The 24,812-nt window shown below is 39.5% G+C and overlaps 1 protein-coding gene across 1 annotated transcript; it reads right to left on the minus strand.

The window, feature by feature from the left end:
- Positions 1 to 8,717: 8,717 nt before the first annotated feature.
- mtpn (myotrophin) lies at positions 8,718 to 24,500 on the minus strand. Its single transcript, XM_067581443.1, has 4 exons — positions 24,123 to 24,500; positions 19,595 to 19,708; positions 18,553 to 18,636; positions 8,718 to 10,078 (listed from the first exon to the last, which is right to left on the minus strand). Exons 1-4 carry the CDS (start codon positions 24,192 to 24,194, stop codon positions 9,992 to 9,994), a joined length of 357 nt encoding a protein of 118 aa, XP_067437544.1. The 5' UTR covers positions 24,195 to 24,500; the 3' UTR covers positions 8,718 to 9,991.
- Between the last annotated feature and the right edge of the window lie 312 nt (positions 24,501 to 24,812).

Raw genomic sequence — 24,812 nt, forward strand, 5'->3', positions numbered from 1 at the left:
AAACTATCCACTGTCTATATGTCGATTTCTCTCATAATCCGGGCTTTATGTTTGTTGGAGTATCCCGTCACAATAGTCTGCTACTGAACCAGTGTATTAAGGAGTGTATCAGCGTCTGAAGGACATTAATGTGCTTACTGCGCTTTAATGAGGCGGCACTCTGCCACTGAGGCCACAATGGTCCTTGATGATTGAAAGTTCTCTTTGTCATGTTGTTGCATGTCCTTAAGAGCACTCTCTCTCAGTCTCTATCAATATCTACTTTCTGTAGCAACTGCTTTGTGCCTTTTCACATTGTAAAGACCGCAAACATCAGAAACCCCCATTAAAAACAGTAGGGGGGGACAGTGTGTGTCTATTAATTACATACAGTAGATAACAGACAGTGTAGCGAGAGCCACAGCGGGTATGCCCTTCTCATTTAGTCTTCTCTGGCTCCAACTAAGAGAGAGGAGAGGACGGAGACACCGAATGGCAAGAAGAGAGATGATCATAATGTGAGGCAGTGTGACAGATACTGACATTAGTCAAAGGGGACAACGCAAGTGGAGACATCAGGCCTGTCGTAATGGACCTGGTCTTTGCCTCAAGTGTTACCTGTACTATTAGTCACTCAGTTCCCTCTATCACTCTGCCACAGACAGACAAACAGTGCCTTGAGAAAATAAATGAATCAATAGAAAAAACAAAGAAGATCTTTCAAAGATTTCACAGCACCAAGGGCTACAGAGCTACTCGCACTCCATCTGAGCACTCAGAGGGTACAGTGTCCTCATTCATTTTGACTAAGAGAAATGGCTGATAGAAGTCCTTCTTAAGTCTTTGTGAAAGGACATGGTACAGCAAGTTGGCCAGGAAAGTTCGTAACAGTTGTAAAATACTTTCAGTGGCCACTTTTGAAAGTTGCATTAATTGACTTTCCTTCCAATAGATGGTAGAAGAACTCTAAAACAAGATAACAGACACAGCTTGACATATAGCCAACGTGTTAGCAAACAATTGCGTACCTGCATAACTGGAGCAACATTGTCATCCTATCAAAATCATATTTTTGGCCACCTGATGAATATATTTCCAATATTCACTCTTTTTTCTATCTTTTTTAATCTCCACCAAGTATTAAGAGCAGTTTTTGGCTCTTTAGGGTAAATCTTTGACTTTCTTCACCAGCTAGTCGCTAACGATGTGTGACTGCTGTTTAGGTTTATCTGACTTAATTACTTAAATAGCTGCCTGCTTGTGCTGAAGACTAGCAGCTGAGAAAGCTGAAACATAAACTAAATTTACCATAAAACTGCAACAATGAGCTAAAAAAGCTCTATATTGCTACAGACTTGGGAGATAATTATCTGTAGTTTCAATTTATTGAGGTACAAGTTGTTCTTTGATTTAACGTCAATACATAGTTCTGATGATTTTGTAGCAGCAAATTCATACATTCTACATGATAAAAGCTTATACTGTGGCCATGAAGTTTATCAAAGTACTCTACATGTCTAATTTGCACTAAGAAAAAATACAATCTGCATTGTTGGCACCAGACACAGTAGATCCATCGATTCATGCTGTTTACACCAACTTCTCACACTGCCATCTACATATCACAACAGAAGCCAATATTTGGACAAGGAGGCAATTTACCCCCCTCTTCAAATATCCAATTGTGGTGATAGGAGCTTAACTGTGCCACTTAGCTTTACCTTTTTGTTTTTAGCTGACAGACATGTAACTCAAGGACAGTGTCATATAGCCTGTAGCCCATCAATATTTGATTTTCTGAGATGCTTCTCTGTACATGATTGTTTCTTCAGCATGTCTTTCCTCAGTGATCATAGTCCGTAAAACACAAGCCCTGCCCATTATAACATTTAGTTGAACAGAAACTGAACATGTTGGCCCTCTATATAAACTTATTAGAAGTAAAGCAGTTTCGAGCGGTGAGCTGTAAAACAAATATAATGGAGCTCATAAAAAAAGAAATGTTTAATGAGGGCTAGAATTTTCACCTTTACAAAATCGAATAAGTGAACAAACATATCTAATTGCTCTTTGCATCAAGCTATTGATTGCAATATTGACCTACATGAAATAGGTTGTCATGTAGTTATGAATTGGTTGCAGGATCTAAAGAAGTAGCTCAAAGGTTTCAGAGGTTCAGTGGATGGTGATTACCTGCAGTGCATTCTGCACAACTGTGGAGGGCGTGAGTTGAATTTGGACTCAAAGCAAATGGATCAGGGATGCTGAACAATAAGGTACATGGGTGATTTTTATTTATGTGTTTATTTTCATTTTTCAATCATTTATTTTTCAAATTCATATGTCTATTCAATTTCTGTTTTTATCTTTAGTGACCTGCACAGGCATCCCCCCTTCAACAAACCATATCAGTGTTTATAGCATCACATGGGACCAAATCGGTGCCAAAATGGGCACCTCCATCTGCCTTAACAAAAAAGTTTAAAAGCATATGAGTTATGTGGACAACAGGAACTTTTTCAAAGTCGCTGAAAAAAAAATATCCAAATGCAGCAGAAGAGCAGTGTCTTTTGACAAATTACCCAGACTGACCCTGCGCTCAGTGGCATGCACAGCCGTGGCTGGCAGCCACGCTGCATTCGAAGTGCTCAGCCGTCATAACAGTAATAATAAATCCGCTTTTATTTCCAATTAAAATGTTCCTAATAGCATTGTGGTTGCATCGATTTCTCTGCAAATGGCTGTTCAGCTCGGAACATTTGCACTGAGGCATCTAGTGGGATTTGGATTTGGCTCATCGCACATTGGCTCGAAGTACAAACAAAGAGGGACTGATAAGTAAATAGCCAGTAAGAGATTTATGCCTATGCATGTGTATGTGTCCATGTCAGACCACAACTGCCTGCTTTTAAATGTTTGCCGCTGCCTTCTATCACTGCTCAATGGACTTTCATTATCAATGGATAATGATGTAAATCTCCAACCCAGTGTGCTCTCCATCATCTTCATCTCTCTAATTAATGTTTTCCTGAGCTACGGAGATGAAGAAAGAAGATGGGTAGAGGAGGAGGAAGCCCATATCACTTCTTTAACTTGACAGCTTCAAAATGAAAGTGATTACTCTCGATTTGAAGACAACCTCTATCCTCTCCTTATCTTGTCCTATCCTATCTACCCACCTCATTTCATTTCATTTATTCTTTGAGACAGTATCTAGATACAAGAACACACTGACACTTGCACTGCACCCTCCTTATTAACTTTATTTTAACATACAACTTTGCCAGTATTTTGACATTGACAAAATTTTGCAAAAACTGGGAAATAAACCATTTCACTGAGCTTTATCAAGCAGTTACAGCACATAAATGTGCTTTACTCACAATAAAACCCTGCAATACAACACACTAAGATATAAAAAAAGCACTGTTTGGCTTTCTCTTCTGCTGAGCCATCATTTAAGGACCCCTCACCATTGACCTGTATGCCCAAGCAGGACTATTAAATATAAATACAAACAATTGGCTCATGTAGCCATGCAGGTTTAGAGCCAATTTGTAGTTGCTTACAATGGATATCATGCAGAGAATATATAGCAATTCTGAACACTTTGTCGGCTTGCAGAGGGTCCATACCAGGCGGATTTAGAGCTTCTGTTTCTCCCCTAAAAGAAGAGTTTTGTATTGTTCCATAATGTTATAATTGGCTGATGGTTTTCGGGGGTAGGCATCATAAACAACATATGGTATCTTAGTAGTACAATGAATAACCACCCTTAATGTAGGAAGGCACAACAAATATGCAGATTTACTGCCTCATCTGATTCTTTACATACACAGACTACAGCCCCAACATTTCCTGATGATTTCCAATGTCATTATCTGTCATTCTGGGGAAGCAGTGGACCACAGCCGGTTGCTAGTTAATGAGGAAGTGTTATCAGTTTCCCCATTGAGAGCCATTGTACAATTGTTGTGAAGTGACTCTACTTTTTCTACACATTTATAGTTTTTGTAAATATTCGTGCCATTTTGAAAAAAATACTGTCGTATCATTTTTCAAGCTGCTGAGCGCATCAGAAAATCAATTTTGTTTTTCAGATTAATAATTTCCCATTCATCAAAATTGATTGTGGCTTCTGCATATATAAAGTACATCCCAAAATGATCCATTGGTGAAACCTTGGTGATCCATTTGTCCAATGCTTTTTTATTGGTTTATAACTAAATACTTGCAATAAATACTTTTTCATCAGCCTAATTTGTAGCAGAAATAATTTTCAGCAATGCCAAAAGCTGCTGACCAGAAGAGATAGGACCCATGAAGAACACATATTGAACAGTGAAATTTGACATCACAGCTCTTCTGTATTAAGGCTGTTGGATCCAGCAACAATTTATAGTAAGTAAGACTAACCTGATGAATTTTAAATGTCTGGTACAAGATGCCCCTACAGCTATACCAGTCCTTTTAAAACAACATATAAAAAATGATCTAATGCAAATGTTTTTAATCAAAATACACATTTGCCCAGTGATTTTCAATTTGTTGGACCCCTTTGATTTAATGGTTGATTTCACGGTTGACTTACCTTCAGGTCACATGACTGCTGAACTACAACTAGGGAAATAAGTTATAGATTCACTGAAAATCAGTCATAAGCTCAACTCACACACAAGACAAGGAGTCAATAATAGATTAGAGAGAGAGGGAGAGATACCCGAAGGCAATCAGGAGTTCATATTAATTATGCTAATGATTTGGATTTGCTACTTCATTAAACACTGTTTTGAGCTGGTTGATCACAATGGTGGCTTCGCATAAAGTCTCCGTAGCAACTGTGTGGAAAAAAGAAAAAAATTGATGAGACACAAAGAGAGATTGTATGTGTTTGTGTGCATGCATGCACATGCTCCATGTCTATGGGCACACGTGCTAATTACTGCATCTGGTAATTACTGTAGAGACACTCAGCAATCAATTTGGTTCTGTTCTCAAATCTGTGTGAGGGTATACTACTGTATGCATTTGTGACTGACTCACAAATCATCATCAGTGATGTTTTTAATTATCTCTAAAGGTTTTTCTTTTCGCAATTTAAATAAAAACAATGGTTGCATAATTATTTGTGGAAAAATGCCCTTAGATTCAGGAGATAATTTCCCGCAGTTTTCTTTGGAAAACAGCAGGGGGGAGCAGAGTCCAATTGAACTTACTGTTACGTATGACTTCCCATTACACTCATCTTTTCTTGTCTGAAGTCTGATGAAACCCCTGTCAAATTGTGAGATTATATTTTAGAGATTTATGGAATATTCCTGTGCATTTTGGTTTGGGAACCATTAATATGCACAATATATGACCACTGTGCCGCATATAGATTGTGTAAACATAAGACTAAACTAATAACCTATAAGCAGGATCGGTGGTGTCATGAAAGCGCAGGAATTGGCCAGGGAGTCTGGGCAGCCTGAGGAAAAGCAATTCAAGGACTAAATGAAAATGTAGTGCTGATGATTCATTTCACATTTATCATCGGCCTGAATCATAGGCTTTCTTCGGCAGACATCAAGATTATTTGCTGGCTTGACAAAGTCAAAGGGAAAAATTGCGTCTTTTATATTCCACTGTCAGCTAAGAGCGGACCTCAGTTTTACCCAGTCGCTCACTTTGAAAGTAATTTAAATGAGCATAAATAAGATGGTACAGGGTTGGGGTGTGGAGGCAGGAAGACGAGGCTGTCAAAACGTGGCCAAGTCATTTTATCTTGATGTTTGCCCACACTGCAATTGCTGATTTGTCTTTGTTCTCAGGCGTGAGTCTACAAACATGGCAAGTGGCCTAAAGAGGCATGTGTCTGTCTGATTAACAAAGCATTGCAGCACTTACCAAGCACTTCCCAGACCTTGCTCGCTACATCTCAGTCTGCAGTTTCCCTCTAGTTGTGCTCATTTGACAGGACCTGATGCAACTCTTCACCACATGCTACAGCTCTGTTACATGCTTCTATTGATTTCTTCCACCCATTTCTACCCCATGGACTCTTTGGCAAGTCCATCATTACTTACATTGTGTGGACAAGCCATGTTCAAATCCATATAACTATATTTTAAATTCTAGTCAAGATCCCAAGGATTCCAATGATTCCCAATGTGTCAGACTAAATTACAAGGAAATGTGCATGAAGTGACTCACAAGACTTGTAGAAACTTCCATTTGATGCAGTCATGTAGTCATAAAAATGTTATTTTGGATTTAAATATCTGACTAAATGTAAGTGTGATACAGCTTCAATAAAGTATTGGAAAAACTAGGTACAGATATATATAAATGTGTGTGTAATAGTGTCAAAAAGAGTTGAAATGTTTTACTTTGATGTTACTTAAGGGTTCAAATGGTAGCTGTAGAGGAATGATATATTGGGCTTTTGAGCGCAGGGAATCATTTGGACTGTGGAGTTGCTCAGCTAATATGAAAAAAGCCCATAAATAATAAAACCTAATGCCTCAATTTCCCACCAGCTTGAGTGAGTCATGACACCAAAACACCAAGTGTTCTGATGGAGAGTGCGTAAAAACTAGTCAGCGAGCAGAGAAGTTGAAATAGATGGCTCAAAACAATTGATAAATGGCTGAAACGTCCAGCCTCTGCCACTCAAAGTGATAGACTGAGCCCAGCCATTGAGTTCTATGGTGAATTACTTTCAAACAATTAAATTAAAGCCTTCCCTTGTATTGAAGGGTGACGATGAAGGGGCACTTGACCTTGGGGGCGGTGTTGGACAAATTAGGTAGGGAAACACTGGTCTACAGCATAAAAAAAACATCTAAGCCAACATTTTTCCTTCCACATTATTAGGATTTGAACCCTAACCTGTTGCAACGAGTTGGCTGTCACAACTGCATTTTCATAAGTAGTCTCCTTGATCAATATCCAAAAGCCTTGAGTCAAGAGTAACTGGACTTGTCGTATATTCTTGAAGTTGTTTCACTTTTCATCCAAAAGGCTTTACTGGTGGGGAGTCCCAGGTATTTAACCTCTGTATGGTTGTTTACAACTTTCCTTTGACTCCCCACCAGTCAAAACACAGGAGGCCTTTTTGGATGAAAGGTGTCCAGTTGCTCTTGACTCGTGCTTTTGCATATACAATGACCTGGATGACTGAGATCTTAACAGACATATTCTCCTTGATCAAAATACATTCAAGGTGGAGAATTTTTATTGTAGTGTGCATTGGAAATAAATGTAGTCAGTTCCAGTTTGGCCTCAAATTTTGAGATTTTTTTTTCTGGTTTTCTGTTTCAAATGAGAGCAGTGTGAAGTGAAGTCTAAAATATTTATGAATATACACCTGAGAAGCACAAAAGAACCCTACAGTTTCACTGATATGTTATTAACCATTATCATCTTAGCTGTTGTGCAGGCACTGTAAACACTGACTGACAGGGAATTTGTCTTTTCCCTTGTCTCCCTGCCACAGTGGTCAGAGGTCAGAGGAAGTGTCACAGGGGTGGGAGTAATTGGTATGATTGTGAAGTGGCTCGAAGATCATCAGACACGGTGATTGTTCTGTTACTGGATGGTCCATGTAGCAAACCACAGAGCCATGACATACTGAGCTTGTACTTAATGTAGAGGGGAGAACCACAGTATGGTGCTTTTCACAATAACAATATTATTCTAGATTTTTGTATGGTTAGGAGAGGATGGTGACCTGGAATGCCCTTCAACAATTTCAATTTTCAGGGTACATTGTGGGCTTTAAACTGCAGTAGACAACAGGTACCAAATACAAATTTGGAAATTGGCTCATGATAATTCAGTTCCACTGGACCTTTTTTCATGAATGTAAAAATGTTGATGATGTAATTGTTCACAATGGTTCCACCTCTGTTATTAAGAGACAGAGGTTAATCTGAGCAGTGGTCACACAAAGTGAAATGACTAAACTGACTATGACAAAGCTTGAATTTTCTGCACTGGAACTGATTGTCCCATTATAATATGAAGCTTATTTGGAATCCAGACATTCAGATAAGTCTAGTGGGAATCAAAGCCAGACTGTGATTCATAATGGAGTGGCTCGAGGTGGTAGATTGGTATGACAACAAAGATTAGTGTGCAATTTTTCGTGTTTGGGATGGAGTTACTTGAGTTCTGAAATACTGATTAGCGTGCCCAAGGCTAAGAGAATACCATAGGTACAATTTGTCAAACAGCATGATGTCCCTTGCATTAGAAATTACCTCAGTTATTTGGTTATTCATCAGATTCCATGGTAGTGGAAAGAAATGGAGGGACTGGCAGTTCTTGTCTTTGAACAATATATTGACTTTAATGATGCAAAACAATAATAGTTTTAATTTACTAATTTTGCAATCAACCTGCATAACTGGGCTCCATTTACAAAAAACAGATTTACTGATAAAATTATTTTATCTATTGACTTGAGTGGCAAAGATCAACTTTACCTTGATACTTTTGGGAAACTGGCCCGAGCAGTAGTTATCTACGACATCATTATTGGGCCACACATGCCCCTAACCTGATCAAATGATCACAATCAGTTTGCGTCGTCTTCATTTAGAGTCACACGTAACAATGTTTTATATGGTTTACATATCATGTGGTAGATGGCATTGATACATCTGTGAACATCATTTTGATTATAAGGGATCAAATTTAAAAGGTTTATTTCAGCGTGTTTTCAATGAAAATAGGTTCAGATGACAAAGAAAAATTTTATAGATATTTTTATTTCTGTTTTTACAGACTTTTTGTCACAACAAAGTCAGCAAGAGCATCTTTTTTTGTCCATTACATAGTAGTAATTCATTTGAAAGCAACCAAGAGAGGACAGCGACCATTTCATAGCGTAAAAGCAGAGGCAGTTTTGACATGCAGCGAAACAGGCAGGGCTTCTAACCAAATCCAAGGCAAGGGGAACACCAATAGCCCCACTATCCACTCTCATCTCTAACCCCCAATTTACCCATCAGTCAGAGAACCCGGAGCCCACCAATTGCAAAATAAACAGAGAGGCTGCAACAAAAAGGTCTGAAATTTTCCAGACTGAAATCTCACTCTAAGGGCGACGAAATGAACAAATTTCTAAAATTCCTTATTCTATTATGTGCTGTTAACATTGCTTCAAAAGGGTTTGAGTCAACAGATTTCAAAACTGCAACATTCAAGTCTTTCTAGTTAACCAGCATGGAGATTGGTCAAAGAATACAGAAAATCTTTTAATGCATTACTAACGTAAAATTTGTCAAAAAACACCATTTGATATGTAAGCGATACAGGGCCCAGTAGAAAAGGAAAATCTGACCTCTGCACCTCTCTCACCCAACATTACCAAAATTTTAAGATTGGATTGGAGGGACAGTTTAGTCTATTAAAAAAACTCAAGGTAGAGGAAGAGGCCACACATAATGAAAGGTTAATATAATGAAACTTTACAACCATTCTTTTCAATCTATCTAGTATAGTACAGTGCAATTACTGTTCATGATAAGATTAAAGCCCTGGCCATACAATACTTATATTGAAGTTGTAAAAAATATTAACACACTATTGATCTATCATCATTTCATTTCTTTTCAGGTTTAAGAGACAACTGCAAATGAGAGATGTGTATAAGTGCTAAGCTTTGCGTTTACGTTACAGAATCTGAATTCTAGTCTGAGCAGTGTTTTAGGGTCCAGGTGCGAGAGCGCTCCCCCAGTGTTTGGTCCCTAAGGGAGACATAATTGACATGTCCTTCTGTTAAATGGCTACAAACAGAGGCCAAAAGTAGAGAATCCTATCCCAAAAACCTGGGTGGAAAAAAAAAAGTAAAGGAAAATCACTAGACAGATAAAATGACCCTTCCCAACAAACAGACAAAAGCAGTGTTAAAACAGAGGTTGATCAGGGTAAAGGGGAGAGTCCGTCTTCTGTCAGGGGACCACTGCATCCGTCTGTCTGTCCGTTCACCCACCTGTCCAGCCACCTCCCACACTGTGGTGGCTCACTTGAGCAGAGCCTTTATGGCGTCGCTCTCGGCAGCTTCAAAGGCACTGATGCCGTCTGGTCCTTTTCGGTCTTTGTCAGCTCCCTGTGGAGGAGAAGGGACATGAATATTAAATATGCTTAGTAGGTGCATCAAGTCTTCATCGCAGTATGACGCCATCTCCAATTCATCAGGACAGGGGTTAAGGTGAGGAGCAGAGACCTTAATTTATAGCCCCTTTTCGAAAAAAGCGTCCTATACCCTTTTGCAACCTAATAGCTCCAGGCACTATGCAGTCACATAACTAAACTCAGGGGCTAAAAGTACCTTTTTTAAAATTCCTGTTACAATTTGCTCCACATATGAAGGATTGTGAACATTGTACTGTATATACTGTGGTGTGACTGATGTTTGAGTGGAGGCAGAGTGTTTTATGGTTGTTAGGAACACAACCTCTCTACAAACTCTATAGTTCCTGAGCCATCTAGTACTACAACGAGATCAGGAACTTTCTGGGTGCCAAGAACAATAGAGCCAAACTCAAAACCTGAACTTCTGGGTCCTGACATTTGTAATGATGCAAATGACTTAAAAACCCATTCTTGGAACATAACATTACTTGGCAGAATGTTGGTTATTTTTAAAATAACTGTCTACTATCAATGTTTACTTAATATTTCAATTTTTAGCAGGCTTTCATAAACACAATTTCAAAATATGATAGGGAGGGCGAGATTACAGCTAAAATGATGGGAAAATGACATATGGGAATGTTGACGGATATGACAGATTTGATAATAGATTTGAAAGAATCTGGTAAGGTTCCTGAGTTGAAAAAGGGGTTTTATCGTGGTGGTCAACCATGTGCCATGAAGAGTCAACAGTGCAAATCAGTTGCTTGGAATGTAAACCTGCAAATGCTGGCTCTTGATGGCACCCCTTGGCAACACCTCCATCGCTTTCACAGTGACTGTCACTGTCTTTATCCAGACAGCACATGCAAAACAAATCCAGACACATAAATCCATTTGAGCTCTGAGGGATAATGGAAGGAATGTGAAAGAGACGGAGTGGACGCAATCATACGGATTACTAATGATAAAAAAACGTCTGTAAAACAAGGGAGGCAATGAGACAAGCAACATGTTAGATGCACATGTAGTGACAACAGAGGAGTAGAGGGGCATGTCGTGGAGAGACATTGCTTTGTTTGGCCTGCCAGCTTTAGCCTCTTAGCGAAAGGCTTACAGAGCCACGGCAGAGAGAGTCTATTGTTGCGTGGAGAAGCAGGGCATCAAAAACAATGTGACCCAGTTCAAGTGCCCAGCAGTGTTAGGATGGTTGTCTGGGAGCAAATTCCATGCCACAGGAGCAACAGAGCACATCCCGAGCAAGAGATTTACCAGAGCTGAGCTGGTAACCCATCAGATCTACATCTCTAATTGGTAGGGAGATGAAAAACAGAGTGTGAGAGGTTTTTGCAAATTCATAACATGCTTCATATTTCTAGAAGTGGGCATCTGTCATCAGTCCAGTTGAACTATGGCAACTTGTGGCCCAAGTCCTTTACTAGCAGTATTTTACAACCAAAAACAGTAGTTTACAGCAGGATTGGGTTGGTTCCCGTTTTTGCCGGTCCGGTGTACGAGCTTAAACTGGTTTGATTTTATGCGAACCGACTGAACTGGCATTGGTCATTATGAGACGTCTAAGCATCTCACACGTAGGCTCCGACCCTGACAGGACTGGCTGCAACTGTCCACCCAACTGGACACCAAAGACAAGCTGGAGGAGGTAGGCTGACTCCGGCTAATGGCGCAGATCTCACCGATAACCCAGATAAACCCGTCAGGGCTGCTTCCAGCAGTCTGAGAGCCGCTTGTGATCTGAAAACAACCCGCGGACACAAAGGGACATGATGGATCATTTTACCAGCCTGCATGGCAAGCATTGTTAGCATAGCATAGCTGTTCCATGCTACGTATAGCCGCGGTGGTTCTGGTTTAACGGCCACAAAGCACCCTAGCACAAATTTTATTAGACAAAAAAGACCAAATTTTAAATGATCATACATGCATAATAGATACTTTAATACACTTATGATACTTTGGTGTCCAGTGGTAACATGAACCATCGTCTTACCCTCATTTTATCTGTAAATACACAGAGGGTTTCTTCAGTGTCATTTATCTTGTCAGATAAAAGGCAGGTCAGATTTCTGAGGGAAACCAGGGGAACCTTCTCTGATAACACTTTTTTCCTTATATAAACTGTTGTTTTATTTATCTGTAAAAACATAAATGAACCAAGGTATAAAATAGTGATAAAGTATTAGTAGTGACAGTTTAATTTTTCCAATAGCTGCTGATTCATTCATATCAGGTACATGGTAACCAATCATTGTGCTCTCTACTCTAGTGAGTTCAGAGGGTGAAGGGGCAAACTAGGAGGAATGTCTTTTGCCCGCTCCCTTCTTTCTCCAGCTCTGGGGAAGTCATTAGAAGCTGGTTCAGGACCATACCTAGTAACTGACTCTACAGGCCTCATTTAGATAGCAGGAAACAGAATTATACCTTGACCTAAGACCTTTCACCACAAATACCATGCTTGTCTGGGAACAAACAAGGTGTCTCCTGACAAACACAATTACATAACTTGTGTAGACCACTATATTTGAGGTGAAACAATCTTATAATGACCATTCCCTTCTGGTCACCACACATCTACGTATATTGCTCCGAACATTATTCTAGGAGGGTCCGCCACAGATTGATACTCCCTGTGGGTATTTACAGTGGAGTTACAATAATAGCTCTGGCTTATACTCCTCCCTGTTACTGCTATCTCAGGATAGGCCATGCCATCCCAAATGGCCATCCAAGCACAGTGTCATACTCCTGACACCACTTACAGTAATGAGCTTTCCCTCAACTTGAATAATGACCCCTTCATGAACACCTCACTGTCTAAACATTATCCAGTCAAAGAGAAGCCGGTGGCCAAGTGAGACACAGCCTAATGAATAAGAATAGACTCCCAAGGCGTCTCCAGTCAAACCGAGACGCATCACCATCCTGGATTATGAAGCCATACAAAGCGGTGCTGGGTCAGTAACGTAATGCCACTGACCTGCCAAAGTGTCCATTAAGTTTTCATTATGCCACTAGTGAATGATCTCCTACACATAAGTTGTCAAATAATGCTTACACCCTTCTGTCTTAACACTGCTTACATCAGACTATTGACCTGCTGGCACCAGTCATACATTACCAACCTCTGAGAGGGCAGATTCTATAATGCACAGCGAAAAGGGGAAAATCAATATCTGTATTGGAACAGGCTGTCTCAGATCGGTTCTGCTTGACATACAGATTTTAGGGATGGGTGGAGAAGTAGCTCAAAAACTTAACATACAAGTTGGAATGTGTGAATAAGTCATTTTTTGGCTGAATGGAGTTTAGAGCTGCACAACAGGGCATTAATTGGCAACTACAGAGGGTAGTATTCTGTTGTAAAAGTATTTTTAAAAATTCGATTGTTGTGCAAAAGACTAATTAAATGTATGAAATTTTTATATAGTTTTCTGTGTGAAGCACAAAATGCCTTCTATACCGTCTACCATAGAGCAGAGCTGGGATCTAATTTTACTTATCATTAGTAAATCTTTCATTAATCTTACAGTGTACTTATTTGAGTAGAATTTTCAAGAACTATAGTGTGTATCCTCCCCCCAATGGAAAGATGAGGATGAGGTCTGGTAACTGGCTTTACTTCTAAAATATTACTTGTGGTCTACTCAGACATATAAATAGACGGTGTGTTCTTTGTGTCACAAACACACAACAACAAGAATGACACGTTATTGGGTCAGCTTTAAAAAAAACAAGGCCATAATAGGAACTGACTTAACAAGCTAATACTGCATTTTTGCCTTGTCAATGGTGACAGTTCCTCACACAAGAAAAGGATGTGTGTATATTCATGTGTGTATATCGGCGTGTGAAAATTAACTGGCCGGCCTCTACGGGCTGTAGTCAGCACTCTTGGGCAGGATCTTACTGCTGGGTCACCTATTGGGGTTAAAATGGCTTTTCATAATTTATTGCCAACAACAGCCCAGCACACAGTTGGGGGGGCAGGGGTCAGCTCCCATGATGCACCAGGGAACCAAGCCATTTTGTTTGCCAACACAAAAATGTCTGACAATCCAATAGTCACAATTCAGTACTCTCAGTGGGCTCCTTTTATTCACTGCAGTATGGTGGCTGTGGTGCTACAGGTGCTGCCAGACAGAGTGGACATGCAGCTGCACAGTCAATGATGTGGCTCTGGGACAATCTATTCATCTCATGTTAAGACACATGGTGAGTTTTCGGAGCTGCCAGGGGTAGATGTATTGAGATCTAGTCCCTGTGGTGACTGATGACCTTTTGGTTGCATCTAGGTATTAATCCTTGTTGGTGCTTAGTGGGTATGAGTACGGAGCCATGAGAAGAGCACTCACTCATATCTTTGCCTTCCACTGTAATCCCTGTTCAGATGAGCTACCTGACACAGGTCTGCCTGTCTCGTCTCCTACAATACAACAGACGAAAGCTTTTCTTTTTCTTTAAAAAAAAAAAAAAGAAAGATCCACCCAAGGGGCTTTCATTTCCAATGCAGAGGAGGTACTAGCATGGCTTACAGGAAGATCTACTGTGTCTGTGGATATGTGACTAGTAGCAGGGGAAATAAAGAAAAATAGCTGAAGTTGATAAAAAAAAGTCTGGCTGAATCCTGTCATTCTGATGTGGGAGTGACACGTGACATAAAATGTGTCATTTAGCAGGCCATGCTTCCACATTCTTGGTAGAAGTGCTTCAAAAGAAGGCTGAGACATCTCTAAAAAAAGTCAGACAATCCAAAAATCATTCTACCATCTTGTTATCTTAATAATAGTGCAAGTTAAACACAGCTCATACACCATAGCTGATAGAGTCTATGGTGGAAAATGCTATGATAATGAATTGAATTACTTGGCATAAAATATTCAGGGCCGATGATAACCAAACAATAGTTCAGTGTGAAAAACAGAACAATGAACCTGCCCATAATAGCTTGCCAACGTTACGTTGGCTAGTTTTACAGAGAACAACTTATGGAGTAGTAAACTGTTTTTTTCTTCCTGTTGGCATTGGCTGCTTCCTTCGTTTAATCTTTGAGCCAACAGCACTGACGGGAAGCAGACAGCAGTAGTCAGCTGCCTGCAAGCTGCTGGCCGATTGCTTGCAAGACTCTGCTGGCTTGTTGATGTGAGGACTGGAGGGTGTTTATGAAAATGCAGGATTAATACAGGCGATGCCAACAGGAATAAGTAAGCAGTGGAGTACCACGTAAGTGTCTCTCTAACCTGACATTAGTGTTTCCTGTACATAGATTACAGTTTCCTCTTTTTCAAATGTCTGCTTCCAAGTTCAGTTTAAACTGGACTGATAAATGTATCAAGTGTAAAAAATGACTTCCTTTATCGTTGGTATGAGTTTGCTTGTGAATGCCCCCTTCCCCTCCTCCCATTACTTTCGTTGAGCCAAGATGATTCTACGGCGAAACAACTCTGTAGAGGAGCTTTCATTTACCCTGCCTCATTTAGCCTGGCTGGGAACAGACAGCTGCTCACTCACCCTCAGCCCCCTGAATATCTATCTCTCCATCTCTCCTTGTCATATATACATGCCAGTCTGAAACAGACTTGCATGCAAGCCATCTACATGACCTCACGCAGTCCACTAGATTATAGGTCTCTCTCCCAATGATGCTGAGTTTGTGTTATTAACTTAGTTTTAAGCCAAACAGTCAAACTGACCAACACAATGATGTTACCACATGTGACCAATATACTTGTCTTCCACTGAAACTTTATAGGTGATATGATTCAAGGCACAGATATAAGAATAATAACATCAAATCAAGTCAGTAGCAGCATAAATACCTGGTTTATTCCAATGAAACATCTGAGTGTTAAATGATACACACAAGACACAACTGAAGGAGGTTCTTAAAGACAAGAAGCTATTGTGGCCCCCATCTGTGTGACATTTATTGCCCACATGGGCATCAATTCCATTGCAGTCAGGCTCATTTGGGCAGCAGAGAAACAAAACTCTACAATCCCAGATCAACAGAAGATCTGTTGTTATTTGTATCTGACTGGTTCGCCTATACTTCTGAGTCAAACATTCAGGTAACACATGCAAGAGGAGACATTGGCTTTCAAGAAGTAAGCTCTGTTGCTGCCCAATCTGAGTAGCATATGCGCAAGCCAGTCAGCCATCTTGGACAGCTAGGTATGGCAACACCAATTGGACAACCCACACAAACCAAGTACAATTCAGTCCTGCAGTTGAATAGTGAGGGAGCTGTTACCGATAATAGGAAGAATGTCTCCAAGTTTTGTTATAAATATTATTTTACTTTATTCAAAACTAAGTTCAATGGGGATGCTATGTCAGCATTTTCTAATTATCTGGACTGTGTAAATTCAATTAGCCAGGGGGACAAGTTAATGTGTGAATCTCCAATTACTATAGAAGTTACTGATGCCATAAATCATCTTAAAAACAGTCAACTGGGAATTATGAAATCACCTCTGAATTTTATAAGCTTTTTTCTGAGTTGCTAGCGCCATTCCTTTTTGAGTATTTTCAGAGAGCATTGCAAAATCTACATTTCCTACCTGCATGACAAATTACACCCTGTGTAATTTGTCAAATACCTAAACCAAAAAAAGATTTGCTTATAATTGACAACTGGAGGCCCTTTAGTTTACTCAATAATGATTATAAATTGTTTGCTATTGTATTTGCCAAGAGATTCAAAAGTGTTCTAGACTCAATTATAGATGAAAATCAATCTGGGTTTATGAGTAAATGACATTTTCAATAACACCAGATTGTTTTTTTAATCTTACTGATTATTCTGAACTGATTCTGAACTGGGGATAGTTTTATACTTTTTCTTGATTTTTACAACACCTTTGACACAGTTGAGCACCCCTTCTTTTTCTATTGTCTTGAAAAATTTGGAACAAATCAAAGCAATGAAAAGCCTCTATACAAATGGAAACAGCTCGGTGAAATAGTCTCAAAGGTTCTGTCTAGAAAGAGGCATACGGCAAAGTTGTTTGGTATCTGTTTACCTCTTCCTCAAGTTTTTTGTCGCCATATAAAATCAAATGACTGAGAAGGTATCTCTGTTACTGGTGCAAATATTATATTAAGCCAACTGGCAGATGGTACAGCTGAATTCTTAAGAAATGCTCTGCAGGTAAAACTGGCGATTGATGTATTTTTATTAATGATATAACTGTCAAGAAGAAAGTAAACTATTTACGCATCCTTGTAACCAAAGATCAATAAGACAGATGTCCTCTTTTCTTTGAGATCTGTCCTTGAAGGGACGTGTCCTCTTATTGAAAGCTGAAGGCATTTCTTGGCTTGTTTATGTTGCATCCTTTCTATTTCTTGATAACAAAACTGACAAAGATTGACCACCTGCTGTTTAATTTTTTGTGGAAAAATCATATAAACTACATTTGAGAATCTGTAGTTATCAATTCTTGCAAAAATTGTGGTCTTGACTTTTTGGATTACCCCACCTTGAATAACATGTAAGATGAACTGGTTAAAGCATTTTTTGCAAAATGACACCTCTATGTTTTTGATCAAACTGGAGGACTCCCCTTCCTATTGGTATGCAATTATAAAACAAATATAAAAAAAACAGTCAGACTTTCACCAACAGGCTTTATTGGTATTTCTGTTCCGTTTGAATTGATTTGAAATAAAATTTCTATTTGACAGGCAACATAATTATAATTAAACTTAACATACTGCCATTAATATTATTACTGCTGGTTTTACTGCACTTCTGCATCTGTTTTGCCCAAGTGGTTTTGCTGTACTTACTGTCCAGAAGGCACACCCGCTTGTGCATGCACTACTCAGATCGGGCAGCGATAAGCTCCTCCACCGACAAATGAGGCAATCTATTCGACTGTGATGGAATCGCACAAATCTGTTTTTTTTTTCTGCTGGATGACATTTGTTGGAATGGACATTTATATGGTATGCTTGTTATTGAGTTGCATTACTATAGCCTATGTCAGCTGTGTCTGACTGAGTATTGTCTCTCTCCTCACAGCTGTGACTGTGTGTGCATGTGTGCACATGCCTGCATGTATCTCACTGAGGTAGCATTTAAGATAGTTCCAGAGCTAAACAACTGAGGGAGGCTGAGGTGAAGGATCGGGCAGAGAATTAGATGGAGCAAAGGTTAGTGCACCCATGAATGAAACCGCTTTAAAAACACACACACAAAGCAAGTGAACAGCAGCAATACTGTGATGCTCTATGAACATTCCAGCACAGCCTCCACAGGACTGTGTTAAAGGCCCTTTGTCCAATGAGTTACCTCATCAGCACTCATGACTCACATGGAGCCTCTGACACATCAACATGCACTGATGGGTGAAGGACACCAGGGGACTTCTGTGTGCAGATGCATGTATATGCATGAATGCATGCTCAAATCAGAGTACCAACCTTTTCTAGCAGGACCTTGACACAGGAGAGGTGACCCTCGAAACAGGCAGAGATCAGTGGAGTGAGCCCATGTTTGTCTGGGGCCTGTAGCGGGAGCGGGTGGGGAAGGCATAATTGGGAGGAAGAAAAAACAGAGGGATACAGAGTTTTTTTTAGGAAAAGTTTCATACATCAGCAAATCATAGGCACAGCCCAAATCCTACACAAAGGCACATCCCCGTTTTATCAAAATAAATTAAGAAAGAACTCCTTTGAGAGAGGTTATACTTCTCCCTTATTGTGTTCAGAAAGCAAAACTGACTTCAACACTATATTTATCTCCCATGTTTCAGTAGCTGAGCTCACTATGGAGGGCAATGGAGAATTGCCTTGTGTCTGCAGACTGGACCAGTGGGTTCTTAGATGGTGAATTAGCACTTTCGCTATTGTGGGTGCCTTGAGCATCAGAAAGCACCCTAGAAACTCTTTATAGAACACTATTAGTTTACAAATAACTATTTACAGCTTGTTCTAAATTGTTATGTGGATTGTTTCTCCATGTTAGTGTCATACTTAACACAAAAATATCACACCCCCCCCCTCAAAAAAACCAAACATTGCAATTCTGCAAGTTACTGAACAGTCATATGAGACCTTTAGAAAATGTTGCAAATTATAAAAGAGCTCCATCCAAATTACAAATGTCAATACCGTTGGATGGGTAAGTGCCCTTTAAGTGGATATGGATTAATCTCCAACCACAACACCATAAGAGACTACTGAAACTCAGGGGGCCGATCAGGCTAAATGTGAGGTTTGGTAAGCCTTATTGTTGAGAGAGAGAGCGGACGTTGGCTATATGAAAAGCATATGATGAACTAGTTTTAACAGTGATACTGCTCTTGTTTAAACAAAGTGATAACGCTCATGTAAAATCAAGGAGGCTTAGACAATGATGGGAGGTACACATGTGCACTGTTATTTTTGTGGGCAGTGCTGCTCTGGGCGATAGGCAAATGGATGCAAAAAGAATGTGAGGTGAGCTGGTTGTTGTGACTCTTACATTGACATCTGCTCCTTTAGAAATGAGGAACTCTACCACATCTGTCTGACCAAAGTCTGCAGCGTAGTGCAGAGGCTTCCTCCCGCCATCTAGGGTCCGGTTGGCATCATCGGCCTGGAAAATAGAAAAACACATTAACAGGACTGAAATTGATAAACTCAATGTTGCCATAAGCCAGCGATATGAATTAAAGGGAGATCTGAGGAACATTTTGTTACTTGAAACAGGAACATTCGCTGTTTAATATAAGCTCACACTGAACTTTAGTGACAATTACATGCACGCCATCCTCTCCCTTTCAGTTCCCTGCTGTGGTGCCGTTAGACCACAGACTGTCAACCTGGCAACCAAGAGAAAAGTCACTTTCACCACTCTTCCTCATCCCCATACCATACTAACCACACACAGAGCATTGTGTGGACCAGGTGGCCTTTCAGCGACAATACCTAATGAAAGACATATCAATCACAGCTGTGACTATCAGTTCTTCCAAAATTGTATATGATTACCTAATTGTCTGCATATGGATGGAGGCAAGAGAGGCAAAAAGCATTCATCCGCTCAGAAAATGAGTCTCCATTACAGAATGTCCAACTATTAGAGGCCCTGGGAGGTAGAGGTCTATCTTGTTACACAAGACCCTCATATGAAAACACCTGATCTGGGGATGACAGAGCTAGCTTGACTATCTGGTTGCCCTGCGGCAACTAAGAGCAAATCTAATAAAGCTGAGATGCCAGTCAAAAGGGGGTAGTAGGCAAATAGCAGAACAACAACTGTGTATTTTTAATATTATCTGACATGAGATTAGATATTGTCTAGGATTCTGGTAATCATAATATAATGATACAGCACATTGTCCTTTCCTGATCCAAATTTCCTCATTACAGTTTAGTGATTCAAAACATCTGAACTTGTATAGTTTGACTGAGAGAAATCAATACTCAGTTCATCCACCTGCTACAGACCTATCGATCATTATTATCAAAATATAATAAATTCAATTTTGATACAAATGTTCAAAAAGCTGCTTCCACAATGAACTTGGCCTTAGCTAAAGCAAAAAATTGTATGTTGTATCAAAAAATGTCTTGGTTGCACTTTAATACTGCTTAAACAGTAGTTAGTGTGTTCTATGTTTAGACAACAGAGAGAAAACAGTGAAAGGGACAGAATTAAATACACATTTTGTCTGCTGGCAAATTTTTGGCTGTGAGCTGAGTTTGCATTGAACAGTAATGTAAAAAGTTAAGTCTGGAGACCTGGATGGAATACAGAGAGGAGCTAGCTGCGGCTGCTATCTGTAACTGTGACCATGAAATAATTCAGCAACAATATCTTAATCCACACTACACCCCTGCCTGCGACTGCTACTCATTCACCTTTATCACAAACTCCACTAAAGGTCAAGTACAACACATTGAAGACTATTCTTCATTTTACACCCATCCCACTGAATCCATTAGCAATGATGGATATCAAACCTCGACCTCTTATAATAGTGTTAAATGTTACCTTCAACGACTGCGGTGCCAGTGGCTGATAAAATTGAAATGGTTTCATTTCCACCACAGAAAAAGGGATAAAGCAATGCAGTTGTTTATAACCACACTTGTGTAGACAATGAAATGGCTATGAGTTTCAACAGGACCATCAAAATGAGAAAACACTCCTAGCAGATGGAAAATTTATGCACAAATCTAACAGCCTAATTCTGCTTAAAATTCAGCAACTGTAATCACCACTGTGGAATAGTAATTAGTAACAGTGGGTTATACACCTGATAAAGCCCCAGCTTTCCAAGTGGTCTAGGAATGAAGCTAGCTCTAATATGCAAATGTGTCCTGTACTGTCACCTATTATGTACATTTATGCCTTTTTCAACAATATTTTTAGCTTTTGTGTGGCTTTGAGGTTTCAGCCAGCTCTTACTGGCTTAAAAAAAAAAAAAAGTGGAGAACTTAAAGTGAAACGCCACCCATAATCTATCTTAAACCATGTTTTGGTTACATTTCCATACAATGCATGTATAAACAAATTCAAGTGGAGTGCTGTACTACACCTGATTTTTTATACCACTGTAAATACCATAAATTGCACTTGACCACAGCCTTTTAACAAGGAGAATTTTACCTTTAAGGTCTGCAGTGTTTGATGTTCAAGAGATAAATTTTGGGTATCAAAAAGGCTATTAATAGTCAAACTTACACTGAATAAAAAAAAAAAATCCTGACATGTATTAAGTCATATAAAAAGATGGATTTGAACAATATTGTGTCTGACATGGTTTTTCCACAAAAATGTATAATTACCACATTAAAATGACATCTACTCCTTCTCCCTCATTAAAATTTCAAATTTATGAATATGCAAAAATATTTAATTTCAGAAATTTAACTTCACAGAATTTGTCTCCTACTTTACTGTAAAGTCTATTCTCAGTGTTTGTGCACTCGAGGCTTCAAGTTTCCACATCACACTTGTGTAAGTTGAATATTGGAATAAACATATTCCAATGATAAACATTGGAGCCCTGCAGCTCACACACTGCAGGGCTCCAATGTCCATTTATAATTTGTTGCACCATGGTGATGGTAAATATATTGTGTGTATGCACACAATATATTTATGTGTGTGTGTGTGTATTTTGGATGTATCTACATTATTGACCTTACTATTTATATTTCATATTGGAGATTTGGGTCAAGTTACTGCATCATGTGACTTGTATCATGTGTACATGTGTAAGATGGCGCCGTACGTTGTCATTAGAGTCTGAAATGTCACCTTGGAGCAATAAATTATTTGGACTTTAGAGTCCTGCACTGTGCGAGCTGTTTATATCTTTATTTTGACATTCATTCATTTTCAGCCCAGCACGTGCCCTCTTTGGCTTGGATGTGTGCGCATACTCCAAAGTTGAATATTGGACCAGGACTGACTCCAAACTATCTGTGATGTCAAAGAATAATGCTCGTAGGCCCACCCCTAAAATTGGATTTTCAATGAGCACAGAGAAACTGTCCACTTTCAGCAGATGAATGTGAAAACAGCCTTCTAGTGTTAAACTCTGCACATACATGATTCTGCACAGTGAGGTTCAAACATCCAACTGAAATAACAAGAAGAAAAACATATTTTTGAGTGGAGGGGAACTTTAAAATTACAAATGGGTGAAAATTAACCCGATTTAGATTATTTTAGACAGATACTGGGCCTGCTTCAGTGACCTATATGCATCTACATTATATTTACTGTACATATGAATATTATATTAATTTTTGGAGCAGAGTTGCATTAGAATCCACACTTAACAGGCTGTATATACTGTACATAACCACTTACTATATGTATATAAAGTAATTTAATATTTATCTCAGCGCTCCTTGCACTCCTTACTTCTTTGCACTATTTGTATCCTTTTTACAGTTCACAGAAACGGTTTCACCTGTATACAGTCACTCTTACTTGTATATTTCTGAAGATTATTTGTTTTTATGTGTTGTTATACTCTGTAAGTACATTGAGAGCCACTAAACCGGAGTCAAATTCCTTGTATGTGTAAACATACTTAGCCTCTGATTGTGACTAATTAATCCACTGATTTTCAGTCAACATTTACATTTAATTACTGTACACAAGTTCTGTAAAAGCAAGGGACCTTTTAAGCTCAATAGTGAAATCGGTGTGGCCCAACTGGCAACTCGAACTTAAGGCAAGGACTTTTCCATCAGTCTCTTCCAAAAAGGATTATGCTGGCGAGCATGGAGGGTGCTATGGGATTTGCGGTAGCCGAGCCTCCATCTCCTCGGCTACAGCTGAGACCCCCGCCCACCAGGAGCTCGGGCCCGTCGTGTGCCCCGTTAGCTCGCTAGCAATTAGCTCAACTTACCTGACAGCGCGTCAACAGAAACCCATTCTAGCGACAATAATAAACATTGTTCAATAACACATGTGCTGTTAACAACTATTGTCGTTGCTGTTGCTGACACTACAATGGAGATAGCTGTTAGCGGTCTGTCTACAATGTGAAAGCACGTACCAGCTGATGCTATTGTTGGTTAGCCTACCAACAGGTTGCTCTCTGCGGAAAGTGGTAACGATAGCGTCTGCTAGCCGAACTAATCATGTTCTGCAGCCAAATTCAAGCACAGTATATTATAATCTACACGTTCATTAACGTTAATGAGTAACGTTAACGTTAAATGATGGAGGGCGAGACAATACTCATCCTCCATGTATGAATGGCAAATGTATGTTGCTAACAATGCTAACTTCAGACTTGTATGTTAAGCCCTTACTAAAACGCCAACCTTGAATTGTTTCGAATTGAATTGAAGCTGTGTTAAAGCTCCACAAACTAAACATAACAACAAACAAATCTTAATTACCTAACATAACATTACCCAACTCCAGCTACCGTTAGCTAGCTTGCTACCTAGCCTACTAACTAGCCTTAGTTGCCTTGTCAGAAAATTGTTTAACACAACTGAACTGAATAGCCAGTCATTATCGCCGCTTGTCTTACCGTTACCAATTTGGCCTTGACCTCGTCCAGGTCCCCAGTCTTCAATGCCCACATCAATTCTTTATCTCCCATTTTTCCTGGATTTGAAAGCACAATTCACCCCGCTGCAGGTCAGTTGTCAAGTTGAATGCTGGAGCGTTAAAAGTTAGCTAGCTGGGTGGCCAAAGCTATGAAACTCTTCCTGTCGTCGCGGCGAGGGCGGTCGTAAAACTCGACTGAATGTCGTTTTAAAACTAGAGAAAGGAATTTAGTTTGGGAGTGGACAGTAACTGAGACCTGCCGAGAAGGAACAAATAAAAAAAGATGTTCAAAAGAAGTTGTGAAAGGTAAGTAGCAGAGAGGGATCCGCCTTTCTGCAAGCAAGTATTTCCGATGCCGTTACCCGGAAGTTAACATTTAAAGGCACAGCTGTTTGTTGGGCCGCTGCTCCATCGCCTGTACATCATGGATGTATAATAAGATTCATGGTAGAAATTCACAATGTTGGTGCAGGAAATTTGCATGCAGAACAAACAAGCTTCGACTTTTGTGAACCTGTAACCCTAAATCTGTTTTTTAAATCTCCACCGACCTCTTAAAAATGTTACATGACTGATGAGAGGGAAATATATTGTGCTAAAAAGAGAAAAATAAACTAATTCCGTCATCTATATATGAAATGTCAAACAAAGTATGTACATATAAAGCTCT

This window comes from Thunnus thynnus, chromosome 23, assembly GCF_963924715.1.
Source record: "Thunnus thynnus chromosome 23, fThuThy2.1, whole genome shotgun sequence".
Taxonomy (NCBI): Eukaryota; Metazoa; Chordata; class Actinopteri; order Scombriformes; family Scombridae; genus Thunnus; species Thunnus thynnus.

Bases quoted from the DNA above. Each gene is read 5' to 3' on its own strand.
- mtpn (XM_067581443.1), bottom strand. From the start codon at position 24,194: ATGGGAGATAAAGAATTGATGTGGGCATTGAAGACTGGGGACCTGGAC. The intron at 18,637-19,594 runs GTAAGAGTCACA...CTCCCGCTACAG, and splicing joins CTAAAGGAGCAGATGTCAAT to GCCCCAGACAAACATGGGCT. The intron at 10,079-18,552 runs GTTGGTACTCTG...TCTCCTCCACAG, and splicing joins TCAAGGTCCTGCTAGAAAAG to GGAGCTGACAAAGACCGAAA.